The 13,484-nt window shown below is 41.2% G+C and overlaps 1 protein-coding gene across 1 annotated transcript; it reads left to right on the plus strand.

Moving 5' to 3' along the window:
- Positions 1 to 405: 405 nt before the first annotated feature.
- Positions 406 to 12,872, plus strand: SCP2D1 (SCP2 sterol binding domain containing 1). Its single transcript, XM_026002289.2, has 2 exons — positions 406 to 451; positions 12,249 to 12,872. Exon 2 carries the CDS (start codon positions 12,295 to 12,297, stop codon positions 12,763 to 12,765), a length of 471 nt encoding a protein of 156 aa, XP_025858074.1. The 5' UTR covers positions 406 to 451; positions 12,249 to 12,294; the 3' UTR covers positions 12,766 to 12,872.
- The last annotated feature ends 612 nt before the right edge of the window (positions 12,873 to 13,484 follow it).

The following is a 13,484-nucleotide window of genomic DNA, read 5'->3' on the forward strand; positions in this document are numbered from 1 at the left end:
CGGAGGAGAAGTCACTGAGGGCTGCCGAAGAATCAGCCCTTAGAATAAAGGGGGAAGCATGGGAGGAAGTGGCTTTTTGTCCTACTAGATGTTGCCCAAATTAATACTTCCACAAGGGACGCTGGCCTTGGGAGAACGTGTTGCAGAACGACGGCAGGAAGGACCTTGGTCTGTGAAGCTCCTTGAGCTGCCCAAGGAAGCAGCCCCGGAGGAGCCAGCTTCTTCCTGGGTATCTGCGGCGTTCCTAGGATTATGAAGCACTGAGGTGCAGCGTGCCGGGCCTGAGCATGCCCAGCGGGTGGTCACTCTCGCCCTGCCTCAGGACTGTAGTGGGAGATAATAATAAGCCCCGTGAGTTGTGACTGTTCTGGGTATGTGTGGCTGGAAGGGTTCCGAATGGCCCTGGGCAGTACAAGAATGAGCCTTTTGTTTCTGACAGCACTTGCAAAAGGTACTCTAAACAATGCCTTGTGTAGCGTCAGCATCATTGGAAAAGTGCTTCACTTATCTCAGAAACTCTCTAAGTTTTGTTTGCTCAAGATCACTTTCACTAATCTGTGGGCAGGCATCACCTAATACGTCTTACCTAATTTCAAAAAGAGTTACCACTTGGGCACGCACATGATATATTAGAAGATAAATATAACTATTTTATTTTGGGTCTTGGCACGTCTTTACCCTTTATTTAGCTTCCTCTTAAAATAGGAATGCCCTTAAAGCCAATGAAGTGATGTCTTTTGATAGAGGGAGGGTGTGATCTCTGTTCTTTATGTTTAAAAATTTTAAATGCTTTTAAGACTTCCTGGAACTTTAAGAATATATTTATAGATGAGTTTGGTGGCATTCACTTGATTTTTATTTTTCCAGAAAGGCTTCCAGGACTTGACACTCTCCTTCTGTGGGCGTGATAGATTAATCGCATTGTTGATTTTTACCCTTTCGTGTTTCTACACCTGTCTTAGTGTGGGCTACTATAACAACAATACCATCCCAGATGGCTTATACATAACATGAATTTATTTTTCACTGTACTGGAGGCCAGAGGTCCCAAGGTCAGGATGCCAGTATGGTGCCAGCTCTGGTAAGAGCCCTCTTCTAGGTGGCAGACAGCCAGCTTCTCATCTTAGCCTCATATGGTGGAGAGCAGAGAGGGGAAGCAAGCTGTCTTATGATTGTAATTATAAGGACACCAATCCCATTTATGAGGGCTCTACCCTTGACCTCATCTAATCCTCATTAGCACCCACAGGCACCATTTCTTAATACTATCACATCATGGGGGTGAAGTTTCACCATATGAATTTTGAGGGTACACAAACATTGAATCCATGACAATACCCTCTACCATGTAGCATGTGCCCTCCCACTGTGACTCTGGGTTTGCCCATGTGTTGTTCTTTGGCCAATAGGTGCAAGCAGAGGCTGGAACAATAGTCACATAGTTGAGATTATTCCTGCTCTGCTTCCTCTTTGACAATGTGTGTACGTTAGCCGGCTGGAGAATGAGTGTCACATGGCATAAGCACATCAATTGGTAGACAAACTTCCAGGTGTGAATGAGCCCAGAGAAGACGGAAGAATCACTCAGTTGAACCCAGCCCAAACTCATGAGCTAAATAAATGCTTACTGCTTTAAGCCAGGGAGTTTGGGGGTGGTTTGTTACACAGCATTATTGTAGCAATAGATAACTAGGAACATCCATCAGGAACAATTCGGATGGGCTGTACAAAAGAGCTAAATATGTTGGTTTTACAGACAGTCATACCTTATAGAATTTAAATTGGAAGTTGCCCAGTAATTGCCCATTTGGGCATATTTTTGTCCTAGTCAAAGATAAATATAACAGTACCATTTGAAGTATGTATGTTGTCTTTAGGCCTTGAGCTTTGTCCAAGAATGGAGTGTCTTCACATGGGCCAGACCTTACCAATGGGAGCTGGGCTCTATTCCACATGTATGGTAGCCTCGAATGAGTTATTGGGGATTTTTGAATGAGTCTGGTGTAATTCAGCAATTAAATTCAACAGCAGCAGCTACTAGATACCCATGTAACTTCCATATGGTGGTTAGGACAATAGTGACTCAGGTTGTTTCCCAGGATGCTGATGTGAAATCATACGTGATCATTTAAATTTAAATTCCTTGTAGGGGCAGCTGGGTGTCTCAGTTGCTTAAGCATTTGATTGTTGATTTTGGCTCACGTCATGATCTCAGAGTGGTGAGATCAAGCCTTGAGTGGGGCTCCGCACAATCAGATGGAGTCTGCTTGAGATTCTCTCTCTCTCCTTCTGCCCTTCCTCTTATAAAGGAATAAGTAAAATCTTTTAAAAAATTTAAATTCTTTGTAGCTAAATAAAGTCAATTCAGTTCTTCAGTCATACTGGCCATAATCATCAGCTCCACAGCCACAGATGGCTGGCTATTGGCTACCGCTTTGGACAGCACACACAACATTTTCATTATCTCCAAAAATTTGATTGGGCAGTGCTGGGCTCCGTGCTTGTGTCCACATTTCTTATTTACAGCTGCTTTTCTGTCTAAACCTTTAGTTTCTGCTGACTACTTGATTCTGACAGCCCCTCAATCTGTACCATTTGGGAAAAATGAATTATTGTTTTCTGGATTATTTAATAAAACTCAAGCTAACCTGTTTTGACATTTACAACATTCACTGTTCTCTTCATTCACAGGTCACAAAGCTAACTGACAGAAGGAGTATTCGTGCTGCCAGAGATGGGAGGCTCGGGGAGGAGTGAGGGCAGTTGAGAGAATTCCCCCAGTTTGAGTTGTGAAATCCCCAACAAAACTTGAGGGGGAGGGAGAATAAAATGAAACATGAAGACAGACTATTGGGCAAAATCATGCCCCACTGGTCAGGCTCTTCTGAACCTGCCCTATCCACACCCACCTAGCTGAGCTAGTGTTTGCTATGAGACAGAGCTCACAGCTTGTCTCTATCCTCTTTTCCTCAAGGAGGGATTTCTCCCCCAAAGCAACTTCTCAGATCACTCCTGGCCTCTCTTTACCCCTTTACTCGCATACATCAGATGACTTTTTAAAATTGTTGTGATTTTATTCTTTATCTTGAAACTATCTCAATTACAGAGAAAATTTGCAAGCCCCCTAATTTCCTGAATAATTTTTTAAAAGATTTTTATTTTAATTCTGGTATAGTTATCATGTAGTGTTATATTAGTTTCAGGTTTGTAATATAGTGACTCAACAATTCTATACATCACCTGGTGCTCATCATAAGTGTACTCTTAACCTTCACTTATTTCATCTCTCTCCCTCCACATCCCCAGCAGTAATCATTTGTTTTCTACAGTTAAGAGTCTGTTTCGTAGTTTGTCTCTCTCTCTGTCATTTTTTTCTTTTGCTCATTTGTTTTGTTTTTTAAATTCCATGTATGGATGAAACCATATGGTATTGTCTTTCTCTGACTGACTTCACTTAACATTATATTCTCTAGCTCCATCCATGTTGCAAATGGCAAGATTTCATTTTTTAAGGGCAAATGATATTCCACTGTATATGTATAGCATGACGTCTTTATCCACCATGGACACTTGAGCTGCTTCCATAATTTAGTAATTGTAAAGAATGTTGCTATAAACATAGGGGTGTATGTATCCCTTTGAATTAGCATTTTTGTATTTTTTGAGCATATTCCCAGTAGAGTGATTACTAGATCATAGGGTAGTTTTATTTTTAACTTTTTGAGGAACCTCCATATTGTTTCCTACAGCAGCTATACTAGTTTGCACTCCCACCAGCAGTGCCCAAGGGTTCCCTTTTCTCTACATCCTTGCCAACACTTGTTTCTTGTGTTTTTGACTTTAGCCATTTTGACTGGTGTGATGTGGAATCTCATTGTGGTTTTGATTTGCATTTCTTTGATGATGAGTGACATCTTTTCATGTGTCTGTTGGTCATCTGGATATTGTCTTTGGAAAAATGTCTGTTCATGTCTTCTGCCTATTTTTAAATTGGATTTTTCATTTTGAGGTGTTGAGTTGTATCAGCGCTTTATATATTTTAGACACTAACCCTTTATCAGATATGTCATTTGAAGATATATTCTCCCATTGAGTAGGCTGCCTTTTAGTCTTAATTGTTTCCTTCACTGTGCAGAAGGTTTTTATTTTGATGCAGTCCCAATAGTTTATTTTTGCTTTTGTTTCCCTTGCCTTAGGAGACATACCTAGAAAAATGTTACTACAGCCAATGTTAGAAAAACTACTGCCTGTGCTCTCTTCAAGGATTTTTGTGGTTTCAGGTCTCACATTTAGCTCTTTAATCCATTTTGAGTTTATCTTTGTGTTTGGTGTAAGAAAGTGGTCCAGTTTCATTCTTTTGCATGTTGCTGTCCAGTTTTCCCAACACCATTTATTGAAGACACTGTCTTTTTCCCATTCAATATTCTTTCCTGTTTTGTTGAAGATTGGTTGACCATAGAATTGTGGGTTTACTTACGGATTTTCTGTTCTTTTTCATTGATTTATATGCCTATTTTTGTGCCAGTACCGCACTGTTTTGGTTACTACATCTTTGTAGTATAACTTGAAGTCTGGAATTGTGATGCCTCTAGCTTTGCTTTTCTTGTTTAAGATTTCTTTGGCTATTTGAGGTCTTTTGTGGTTCCATATAAATTTTAGGATTATTTGTTTCAGTTCTCTGAAAAGTGCTATTGGTATTTTGATAGGGATTGCATTAAATGTGTAGTTGCTTTGGGGTGTCTGGATTGCTCAGCCAGTTAAGCATCTGTCTTCAGCTCAGGTCCTGATCTCAACGTTCTGGTATTGAACCCCATGTCGAGTTCTCTGCTCAGCAGGGAGTCTGCTTCTTCCTCTTGCACTTCCTCTGTGTTTTATCTCCCTCTCTCAAATAAATAAATAAAAATCTTTTTAAAAATATGTAGTTACTTTGGGTAGTATAGATATTTTAATAATACTTATTCTTCAATTCATGGGCATGAAATATCTTTCCATTTCTTTACGTTGTCTTCAATTTCTTTCATTGCTGTTTTATAGTATTAAAAGTATGGGTCTTTTATCTCTTTGATTAATTTTATCCCTAGGTATTTTATTGTTTTTGGTGCAGTTGTAAGTGGGATTGTTTTCTTAATTTCTCTTTCTGCTGTTTCAGTATTAATGTATAGAAGTGCAACAGATTTCTGTACATTGATTTTGTATACTGCAATTACTGAATTTGTTTATCTGTTGCAGCAGTTTTTTTGCTGGAATCTCTAATGTTTTCTCTGTATAGTATCACCTCATCTACAAATAATGAAAATTTTACTTTTTACTTACCAATTTGGATGCTTTTTAATTTTTTTGTTGCTTTTGTCTGACTGCTGTGGCTAGGACTTCCAGTACTATGTTGAACAGAGGTGGTGAGAGTGGATATTATCTTGTTCCTGACCTTAAACAAAGGGGGAAAGCTTTCAGTTTTTTTCCCATTGCGTAGATGTTCCCAGTGAGTTTTTCAAGTAAGGCCTTTATTATGTTGAAGTATGTTCCTTCTTAACCTACTTTGTTGAGGGTTTTTTTCATGATGTTTGTGATGACTTTTTGGGTGGTCAATCTGGGAAGTATAAGCTGAACTCCTTCATGTCCAGAACTTTCCCTTAATGGGCCCCTCACTACCAGCCTCATAGGCAGAGGCCCCCCAGGATGGGGGCTGATAGGTAGTTGGATAACTCTGCCTTGTATTGTGGGACGTAGTTGGCAAGTTCACTGGGGCCTCATATTAAGTACTTTCATTCAACTATGCTTCCTTTAGTTATCACTTTTATTTTTTTAATCTGTATACCCAACATGAGACTCAAACTCACAACCCCAAGATTATGAGTCCAGTGGTCTTCCAACTGAGCCAGCTAGGTGCCCCTCCCCCTCAGTTATTACTTAAAGGGAGAATTTTGGTTTCCATCTGCCATTCCTTGTCTTGGTTCTCAATTTTGTTATAATTCAGAGGGGGAAGAGAAATGATTTATTGGATTTCCCACTGACCCCGTAGTCTTAGTAAAATGTTTTCTGGTTCTTTCCATGCTTGATTTGGGCTAAATCTGTGCACCTGTCCCCCATTTAGCATGTGTCTGACCCCCAAAACCTGACATATATCTAGCTAGTTGTGCAGATTTTACTGCACAGGGGGTGGGGCTCGATAGAGGCTGATGTGGTTTAAACAGGCGTGAAGGAAAGACAGAATTTTGATGGAAATAGAGGGCAGATTGCACAAACCTAGAGGCAGGAAGTTCAAGGAATGTTCAGGAGGGAAGTGTAAAACCATCTGGTCTCCAGGGCTTCTATAGGTACATGATGAAAGAAAAGTCTGGAGAGATAGACAGGGATCATCAACTGGTGATATTTCTCTTCATCTCAAAGTCATCAGTATCTTTGCTCATTTTCCTTTGCTTGCTCTTTGTTGGACAGGAGCAAGGATCCTCTATGCCTCTTTGAGGCCCACCTTCCCTTTCCCACTAGTTCCAGCAGGATCTTGTTTCCTTTTGTATCTCATCTCCTGAGAAGAGCTAACCTTGAAAAGCATGTATCTGTGCCAGACACTTTCTACGGATTATCTCACTTCATCCTTACAGCAAAAGCCTTGGCACTTGTTTGCTGTTGTCCTCACTTTGTGGTGGAGAGACAGAAATACCACATGGATGGGCAGCTTGCCCAGGGTCCTACTGCTGGGATCAAAACCCAGGCTGGAGGGAAGTTCCTAGCTGCACTATAGCTTCCTCCCATTTCCCTTGCATTTTCCTGCTCATTTTCTACTTCCCTTCTGTATATTAGTGTGTTCATGCCTCCCTTCTCCTAAGAAACACTTCTTTCCATTGTCCTGTCTCCTTACTTTCCTTCCTGATTCTCTCCCACCCTTTCCAGTGGAATCTTTTGAAGGGTCTGCTTAGGGCCAATGCTTTGCTGCCATCGCTGACACTTTGCTTCTGAAAGATGCAGCACACATTAATGGCATTTGTCTGGATTCCCACTTTGGCAGTTATTCTGAAGCTCAGACTCTTTTGACCATTCCTCTTCCTTCCATTCCATCTTAGAGTCTGTCTTGGGATTGCAATTGAGATGTTGGCCAAGGGCCAGTCATCTGAAGGTTTGAGTAGGTCTGGAGGATCTGCTTACAAGACGTCTCACTCATGTGGCCATAGGCAGGAGGCCTGAGTCCCTCAACTCATAAACCTGTCTGTAGAACTGCTGGGGTGTCCTCACAATATGGCAGTGGTCTCACCTAGAGTGAGCAATTCCAGAGAGAGCAGATAGGAAGTTGTAATGTGTTTTGACTGTGTGAACATATTGTAAAACCACTACATGTCTCTTTCTTGGGCAGTTTCAATAGTTTGCATTGTATATTTATGTGTATGTTTTTCTCTCCTAAGCTAAACTGCTTTCTAGACATACTTATTTTTCTTTGTGTGTTCTTTTTTATGTGGTAAAAAATAAATGACATAAAATTTACCATTTTAACCATTTTTAAATGTGCAGTTAAGGGCCATTAAGTATGTTCGCATTGTTCTGCAACCATCACCACTGTCCAGTCTTCAGCACTTTTTTTATCTTCTTGGGTGCCTGGGTGGCTCCATCGGTTAAGTGTCTAGCTGTTGGTTTCAGCTCCGGTTGTGATCTCATGGGTCGTGGGATTGAGCCTTGCATTGGGCTCTGCACTCAGTGGGGAGTCTGCTTAAAGATTTTCTCCCTCTGCCCCTTCCACCTGCCTGCACACTTCCTTTCTCTCTAAAATAAATAAATGAATCTTTAAAAAAAAAAAAAAAGAACTTTTTATCTTCCTACACTGAAACTATGCGCCCATTAAACAGGAATTCTCTATTTCTTTCCTCCTTTCAGCCCCTGGCAACCACTATTCTTTTTTTCTGTTTCTGTGGATTTGACTATTTTAGGTACTTAATATAAGTGGAATCATACACTATTTGTCCTTTTGTGTCTAGCTGATTTCACTTAGCATAGTGTCTTCTTTTTTTAAATTTTTATTTATTTATGATAGTTACAGAGAGAGAGAGAGAGAGAGGCAGAGACACAGGTAGAGGGAGAAGCAGGCTCCATGCACTGGGAGCCTGACATGGGACTCGATCCCAGGTCTCCAGGATCGCGCCCTGGGCCAAAGGCAGGCGCCAAACCGCTGTGCCACCCAGGGATCCCAGCATAGTGTCTTCTATATTGTAGCATGTAGGGGGATCCCTGGGTGGCGCAGCGGTTTAGCACCTGTCTTTGGCCCAGGGCGCGATCCTGGAGACCCAGGATCGAGTCCCGCATCGGGCTCCCGGTGCATGGAGCTTGCTTCTCCCTCTGCCTGTGTTGTATCTCTGTCTCTCTCTCTCTCTCTCTCTCTCTCTCTCTCTCTCTCTCTGTGACTATCATAAGTAAATAAAAAAATTAAAAAAAAAATAAATATATTGTAGCATGTATAGGAATTTCATTCCTTTCTAAGACTGAATAATATTCCATTGTGGGTTTACCACATTTTAAAAAACATATAAGTGTTTTTATTATTTTTAAAAATTTAATTCCAGTAGAGTTAACATACAGTGTTATATTAGTTTCAGGTGTACAATATAGTAATCCAACAAGTCTATATATCACCCAGTACTCACAATGACAAGTACACTCCTTAGTCCCCATCACCTATTTCCCCCATCTCTCCACCTACCTCCTCTCTGGTAACCATCAACTTTTTTTTCTATAAAGATTCTTTTTTTTTTTAATATTTATTTATGATAGTCACAGAGAGAGAGAGAGAGACAGAGACATAGACAGAGACAGAGACACAGGCAGATGGAGAAGCAGGCTCCATGCACCGGGAGCCCGACGTGGGATTCGATCCCGGGTCTCCAGGATCGCGCCCTGGGCCAAAGGCAGGCGCCAAACCGCTGTGCCACCCAGGGATCCCCAACTTTTTTTTCTATAGTTAAGAGTCTATTTCTTGATTTATCTCTGTCTTTTTTCCTTTGCTTCTTTTATACCACATTTTCTTTATCTGTTAATATGTTGATAGACACTTGAGTTGTTTCCATCTCTTGGCTGTTGTGAAGAATGATGCTATGAACATGGATGTCCCAATATCTGTACAAGTGCCTGCTTTCACTTATTTCGGGTATGTACCCAGGAGTGTTACTGCTGGATCATATAGTAATCCTATGGCTAATTTTTAGAGGAGCTGCCATACTGTTTCCCACAATAATGTACCATTCTCCACTCCCGCCAGCAGTACACAAGGGTTTGGCTCTCTCCACATCCTCCTCAGCACCTGTTTTCCATCTGTGTGTATTGTTAACAATGCCAGCCCAGGGCTTTCCATGATCGATGCTCAGCAAATATGTTGAGGGGATGGATATGATGGCAAACTTGAGGATCCTTGATACTCACATTGTCCAAATTCTTGTAGAACTTTTGGTGAAATTTAGTGAGGAAAAGATCTCAGGAATTCTGGAACATTTCCTCAGAACACCTGACACCTAGAAAAGTGTTATCCTGATGATAATGCTGATGGTGAATTGTGGGGAGCCCTTCCTGCCTGTGGTGAGCTGCCTCTCCTTTCTACAATGATGGCTAATTGTTGCCAGATAAAGATGTGGATCCAAGGTTGTGGATTCTTCCATGCATACAAAAAGCCACAAATCTGGATCTTAAAATGTGAACATGTACGTCAGTAGCTGTGGCAGATTGCATTATCAGTCCCAGTTTTTCTTGTCTCCCTGCCTCTTGCCCTGTCATGGCCTCTTCAGGGGTAGAGCGTGCTTCCCCAACCTTTGACTTTGCGCCTAGCTCTGAAGAGTTGCTTTTGCTGCTGGTTCATGGACAACAGTGGCATTGAGTCAGGGCCAAGTCTGGGCCTTTCTAACTTGCTGCTCTTGTACTTCTGCCATTACCACAGGAGGGACATGCCTGGCTGGCCCATTGGTTGCAGACAGAAGGTGGGAGATATGTGTCTAGTAGAGCAGCCTAGCCAGTCTCAGCCCAGGGCAGCACACCCCAGCCACCCAAAAGACATTTGAGAAATAACCATTTAATGTTATATGCTGCTAAAATTTTGAGGTGGTTTATTTTGACACATAATATAGCAAGAGTTAATGGATATAAGAACTAATTAAAGCTTAAAGTTATGTATTATAGTGCAGTAATAGCAACTGATAGATATAGGAACTAATAAAAGAAAAAAGATGCAGTATTTCAGGTTTGGCTTGTGCCCTCTGCTGTAGACAGAGCTCATACCAGTAGCAATGTGGATCTGCCCATGCCTCTTTTTTTTTTTTTTTTTTTTACATCTTTTTGTTTTTAAAGCCAGACTTATTGAGGTATAATTTACACATTTAAATGCATCCTTTTTAGTACATAGTTCTGGATTTTGACAAATGTATACAATTGTGTAACTACCACCATTCTCCCATCATTCTCCCGTACCCCCACACAAAAAAATTATTCCCTTTGTAGACAAACTCACTTTCTACCCCCAATACACTGGTCATTTTTTTTTTTTTTTTTGCAGTTTTGCCATTTTTAGAAGGTCATATGAGTAGAATCATACAGTATGTCATCCTTTGAATCTGGCTTACCATAATGCATCTGAAGTTCATTTGTGTTGTGGAGTGATTCAGGAGATTATTCCTTTGGGTTGCCAAATAGTGTTCCATTCTATAATTATGCCAATTAGGTTATCTAATCTTCAGTTGATGAACAGAAGATAAGGACCTAAGAAAAGATTTGGATTTTCTCCTGTGTTTTTGCTTTAATGGACAATGCTTCTGGGAATACTTATTATATATTCTTCTATTTCTCTTGCATAAATACCCAAGAGGAGAACCTATGAGTTGTGTGCTGAGTGTATGTTTGACTTTTACCACCCTACTAAGCAGTCTTCCACAGCAATGGCAGCATTTTGCACTTCCACCAATCCTGCCACAGGAGCTCCAGTTGCTCCACAGCCTTGCCAACACTTGCCATTGTCAGTCATTCCAGTATTAGTGAGTTTGATGGGTGGGAAGTGTTGTCTCATTGTGTTTAAATTTGCATGTCCTTGGAGACTCATGATGTTGAGCACCTTTCCATGTGTATGTTGGCCATTCATACTGGACTTCCTTTAATGGTAGAAATACTTATAAAAGATCGAATCGCATAAAAAGGACACATGTGGACTTAGAACTGTGTTCCCATTCGACATGCTGAGGCAGGAGTGGCAACCTAGTTGGGGAGCTGTGTGAATAATTCAGAAGGAACAACCCTGCCCTGAGGAAAAGCAGATATGGGTAGTTGGTGATGATGGGGCTCAGTTTGCTTTTGGTGACTCACAGCAATTTTATCAAGGATTTCTCACCTCTTCATTTAAAATTCTTCATGCAGATGTCTATACCAGGTGGCCTCAGGGTAAAGTCTTGGTAGTGGGAGCCACTGGATTTTGTTTAACTGCTCCATGTTAATCATACCAGCTCATCCATCAGGTACCAAAGGAAATATACCATACCAGATCTTTTTTTTTTTTTTTTAAACCTGACTACACTGCTTACTAGTTGTGTGACTTTGGGTAAGTCACTCCATTTCTCCTTGCCTCGGTTTCCCCATCTGTAAAATGGGAATAAAAAGAGTACCTACTTCAGCGGGTTATAATAAAGGTTAAAAGTGTTAACACATGTACAATGCCTTCAACAGTACCTCGGCTCAGAATAAAGGCCATGTTGTTATATACAATTATCATGTGAGGCTAGCAGCATCTTCTATTGATCTTAGGGATATTCCTTTCCCCCTACTCTCTCACTGTGTCTCTGAAGCTTTCTGATGCAAGTCCTGGTGCTGATTCTTTTTCCAGTAAGCATTTTTTTCCAAAAGCATTTCCTGTTCCACCAGCAGCCAGGTAATGCCAAATCTAGCATCAGGATTTGTGCCTTAAGGATTATCCACTTTTAAAGGAATCAGAATAGCTGCTCTGAGTTAGGATTATTACTGGGATAGACAGAGTTCATATCACCAAAGAACCTTCTGGAGCCATTTTCTCTTATTCCCAACATAGGGACCAGAACTTTCTGGGCTTATGAGACCAACATCCCTGATTGGTTTGGGGTGGTGTTGGTGTGGATCTGCCTCACAATTACCTGAGACCTCATCCTATGTCACATTTTAGTATCTGTTTGGCCAATAAGACTGCAGCACACACACCAGCCTCATTACCTATTTGGGCCTTACCTTTGATGTCACAATCTGACTTGTGGATATTAATCTGGCTACAGCTGCTCACAAACCAGACGGCAAGGTCAAGAGGACCAGCACAGTAAGATGTGGAAGAGAATCGACCATCAACACAAGATCAAAGCAGGGGATGGACCTCAGGCAGGCCAGTTCAAGGAACTGGGTGCAGCTCGGGAACCTGCTGTGCCACACCCTCTAGAGCTGTCAGAATTCCAGAGCTTCCCTGTGTTTGAGGACATTAGCCATCACATCAAAGAGGTGGGGGCCCAACTGGTAAAGAAAGTCAATGCCATCTTTCAGCTAGACATCACCAAAGATGGGAAGATCATTCTGCAGTGGACCATTGATCTGAAGAATGGTTCTGGAGACATGTATCCAGGATCTGCCAGGCTCCCAGCAGACACTGTCTTCACAATCCCAGAACCTGTCTTTATGGAGTTGGTTTTGGGCAAGATGAACCCTCAGAAGGCTTTCCTTGCCGGCAAGTTCAAAGTGAGTGGCAAAGTTCTGCTTGGCCAGAAGCTGGAGAGGGTTTTCAAAGACTGGGCTAAATTTTAAGCATGTAAAATACCAAGGAAATGATCAGAACTTCTCTCCGATTATAATGTTGATTGGAAATCATGCTTAAGCTGAAGATTAAAACAAAAAATACCCAATATTTTTACTCAAATTCTTCCTGTTCAAGTTTGATTAATTTTCCTGCTGATGTGTTAATTTTCAGTAAGGGTTCTAGAGCAGTAAAGAGTGTTGGAGTGTATCACCTAAAATCTTTGTCTTTTTCTTTTTTTTTTAGATTCATGTATACTATAACATGCTAGTTTGAAAGCCACACATAGAGAAATGGGTGGTTTTGACATTCGTATTTAAATGCTTTCATGATTGAGTTCCTAAGTTTTTTTTTTTTTTTTTTTTTGTGCTTTGGGAAAGAAGTGCCAACCATTATTGTGTTGGTTTGCATTCCATTTGGTAACTTGGTTCTTTGAAGAGATTTTACATTTGCAGAGCTCTAACAGGGTAGGCTCCACAGCTATGTGGGTGGAACAAGGCCTAGAGGGGATGAGTTCTTTGTGTATCATGACTTTGGATGGATTTAATTCCAAGAGAATCCAAAGGCTTAGAAGATGTTCTAGGCTACTGGATCATAAACTAGAGCATGCATCACAACACCTGTAAGGATAGTGAAAGCTCAGGTTGCTGGGCTCCACCTCAGCGTTTCAATGCTATAGGTCTGGGCTGGGGAGAACGTGCATTTCTAACAAGTTCCCAGGTGATGCTGA

Source organism: Vulpes vulpes, chromosome 14 (assembly GCF_048418805.1).
Source record: "Vulpes vulpes isolate BD-2025 chromosome 14, VulVul3, whole genome shotgun sequence".
Lineage (NCBI taxonomy): Eukaryota > Metazoa > Chordata > Mammalia > Carnivora > Canidae > Vulpes > Vulpes vulpes.

Coding starts and splice junctions, on each gene's coding strand:
- SCP2D1 (XM_026002289.2), top strand. CDS start 12,295: ATGTGGAAGAGAATCGACCATCAACACAAGATCAAAGCAGGGGATGGA.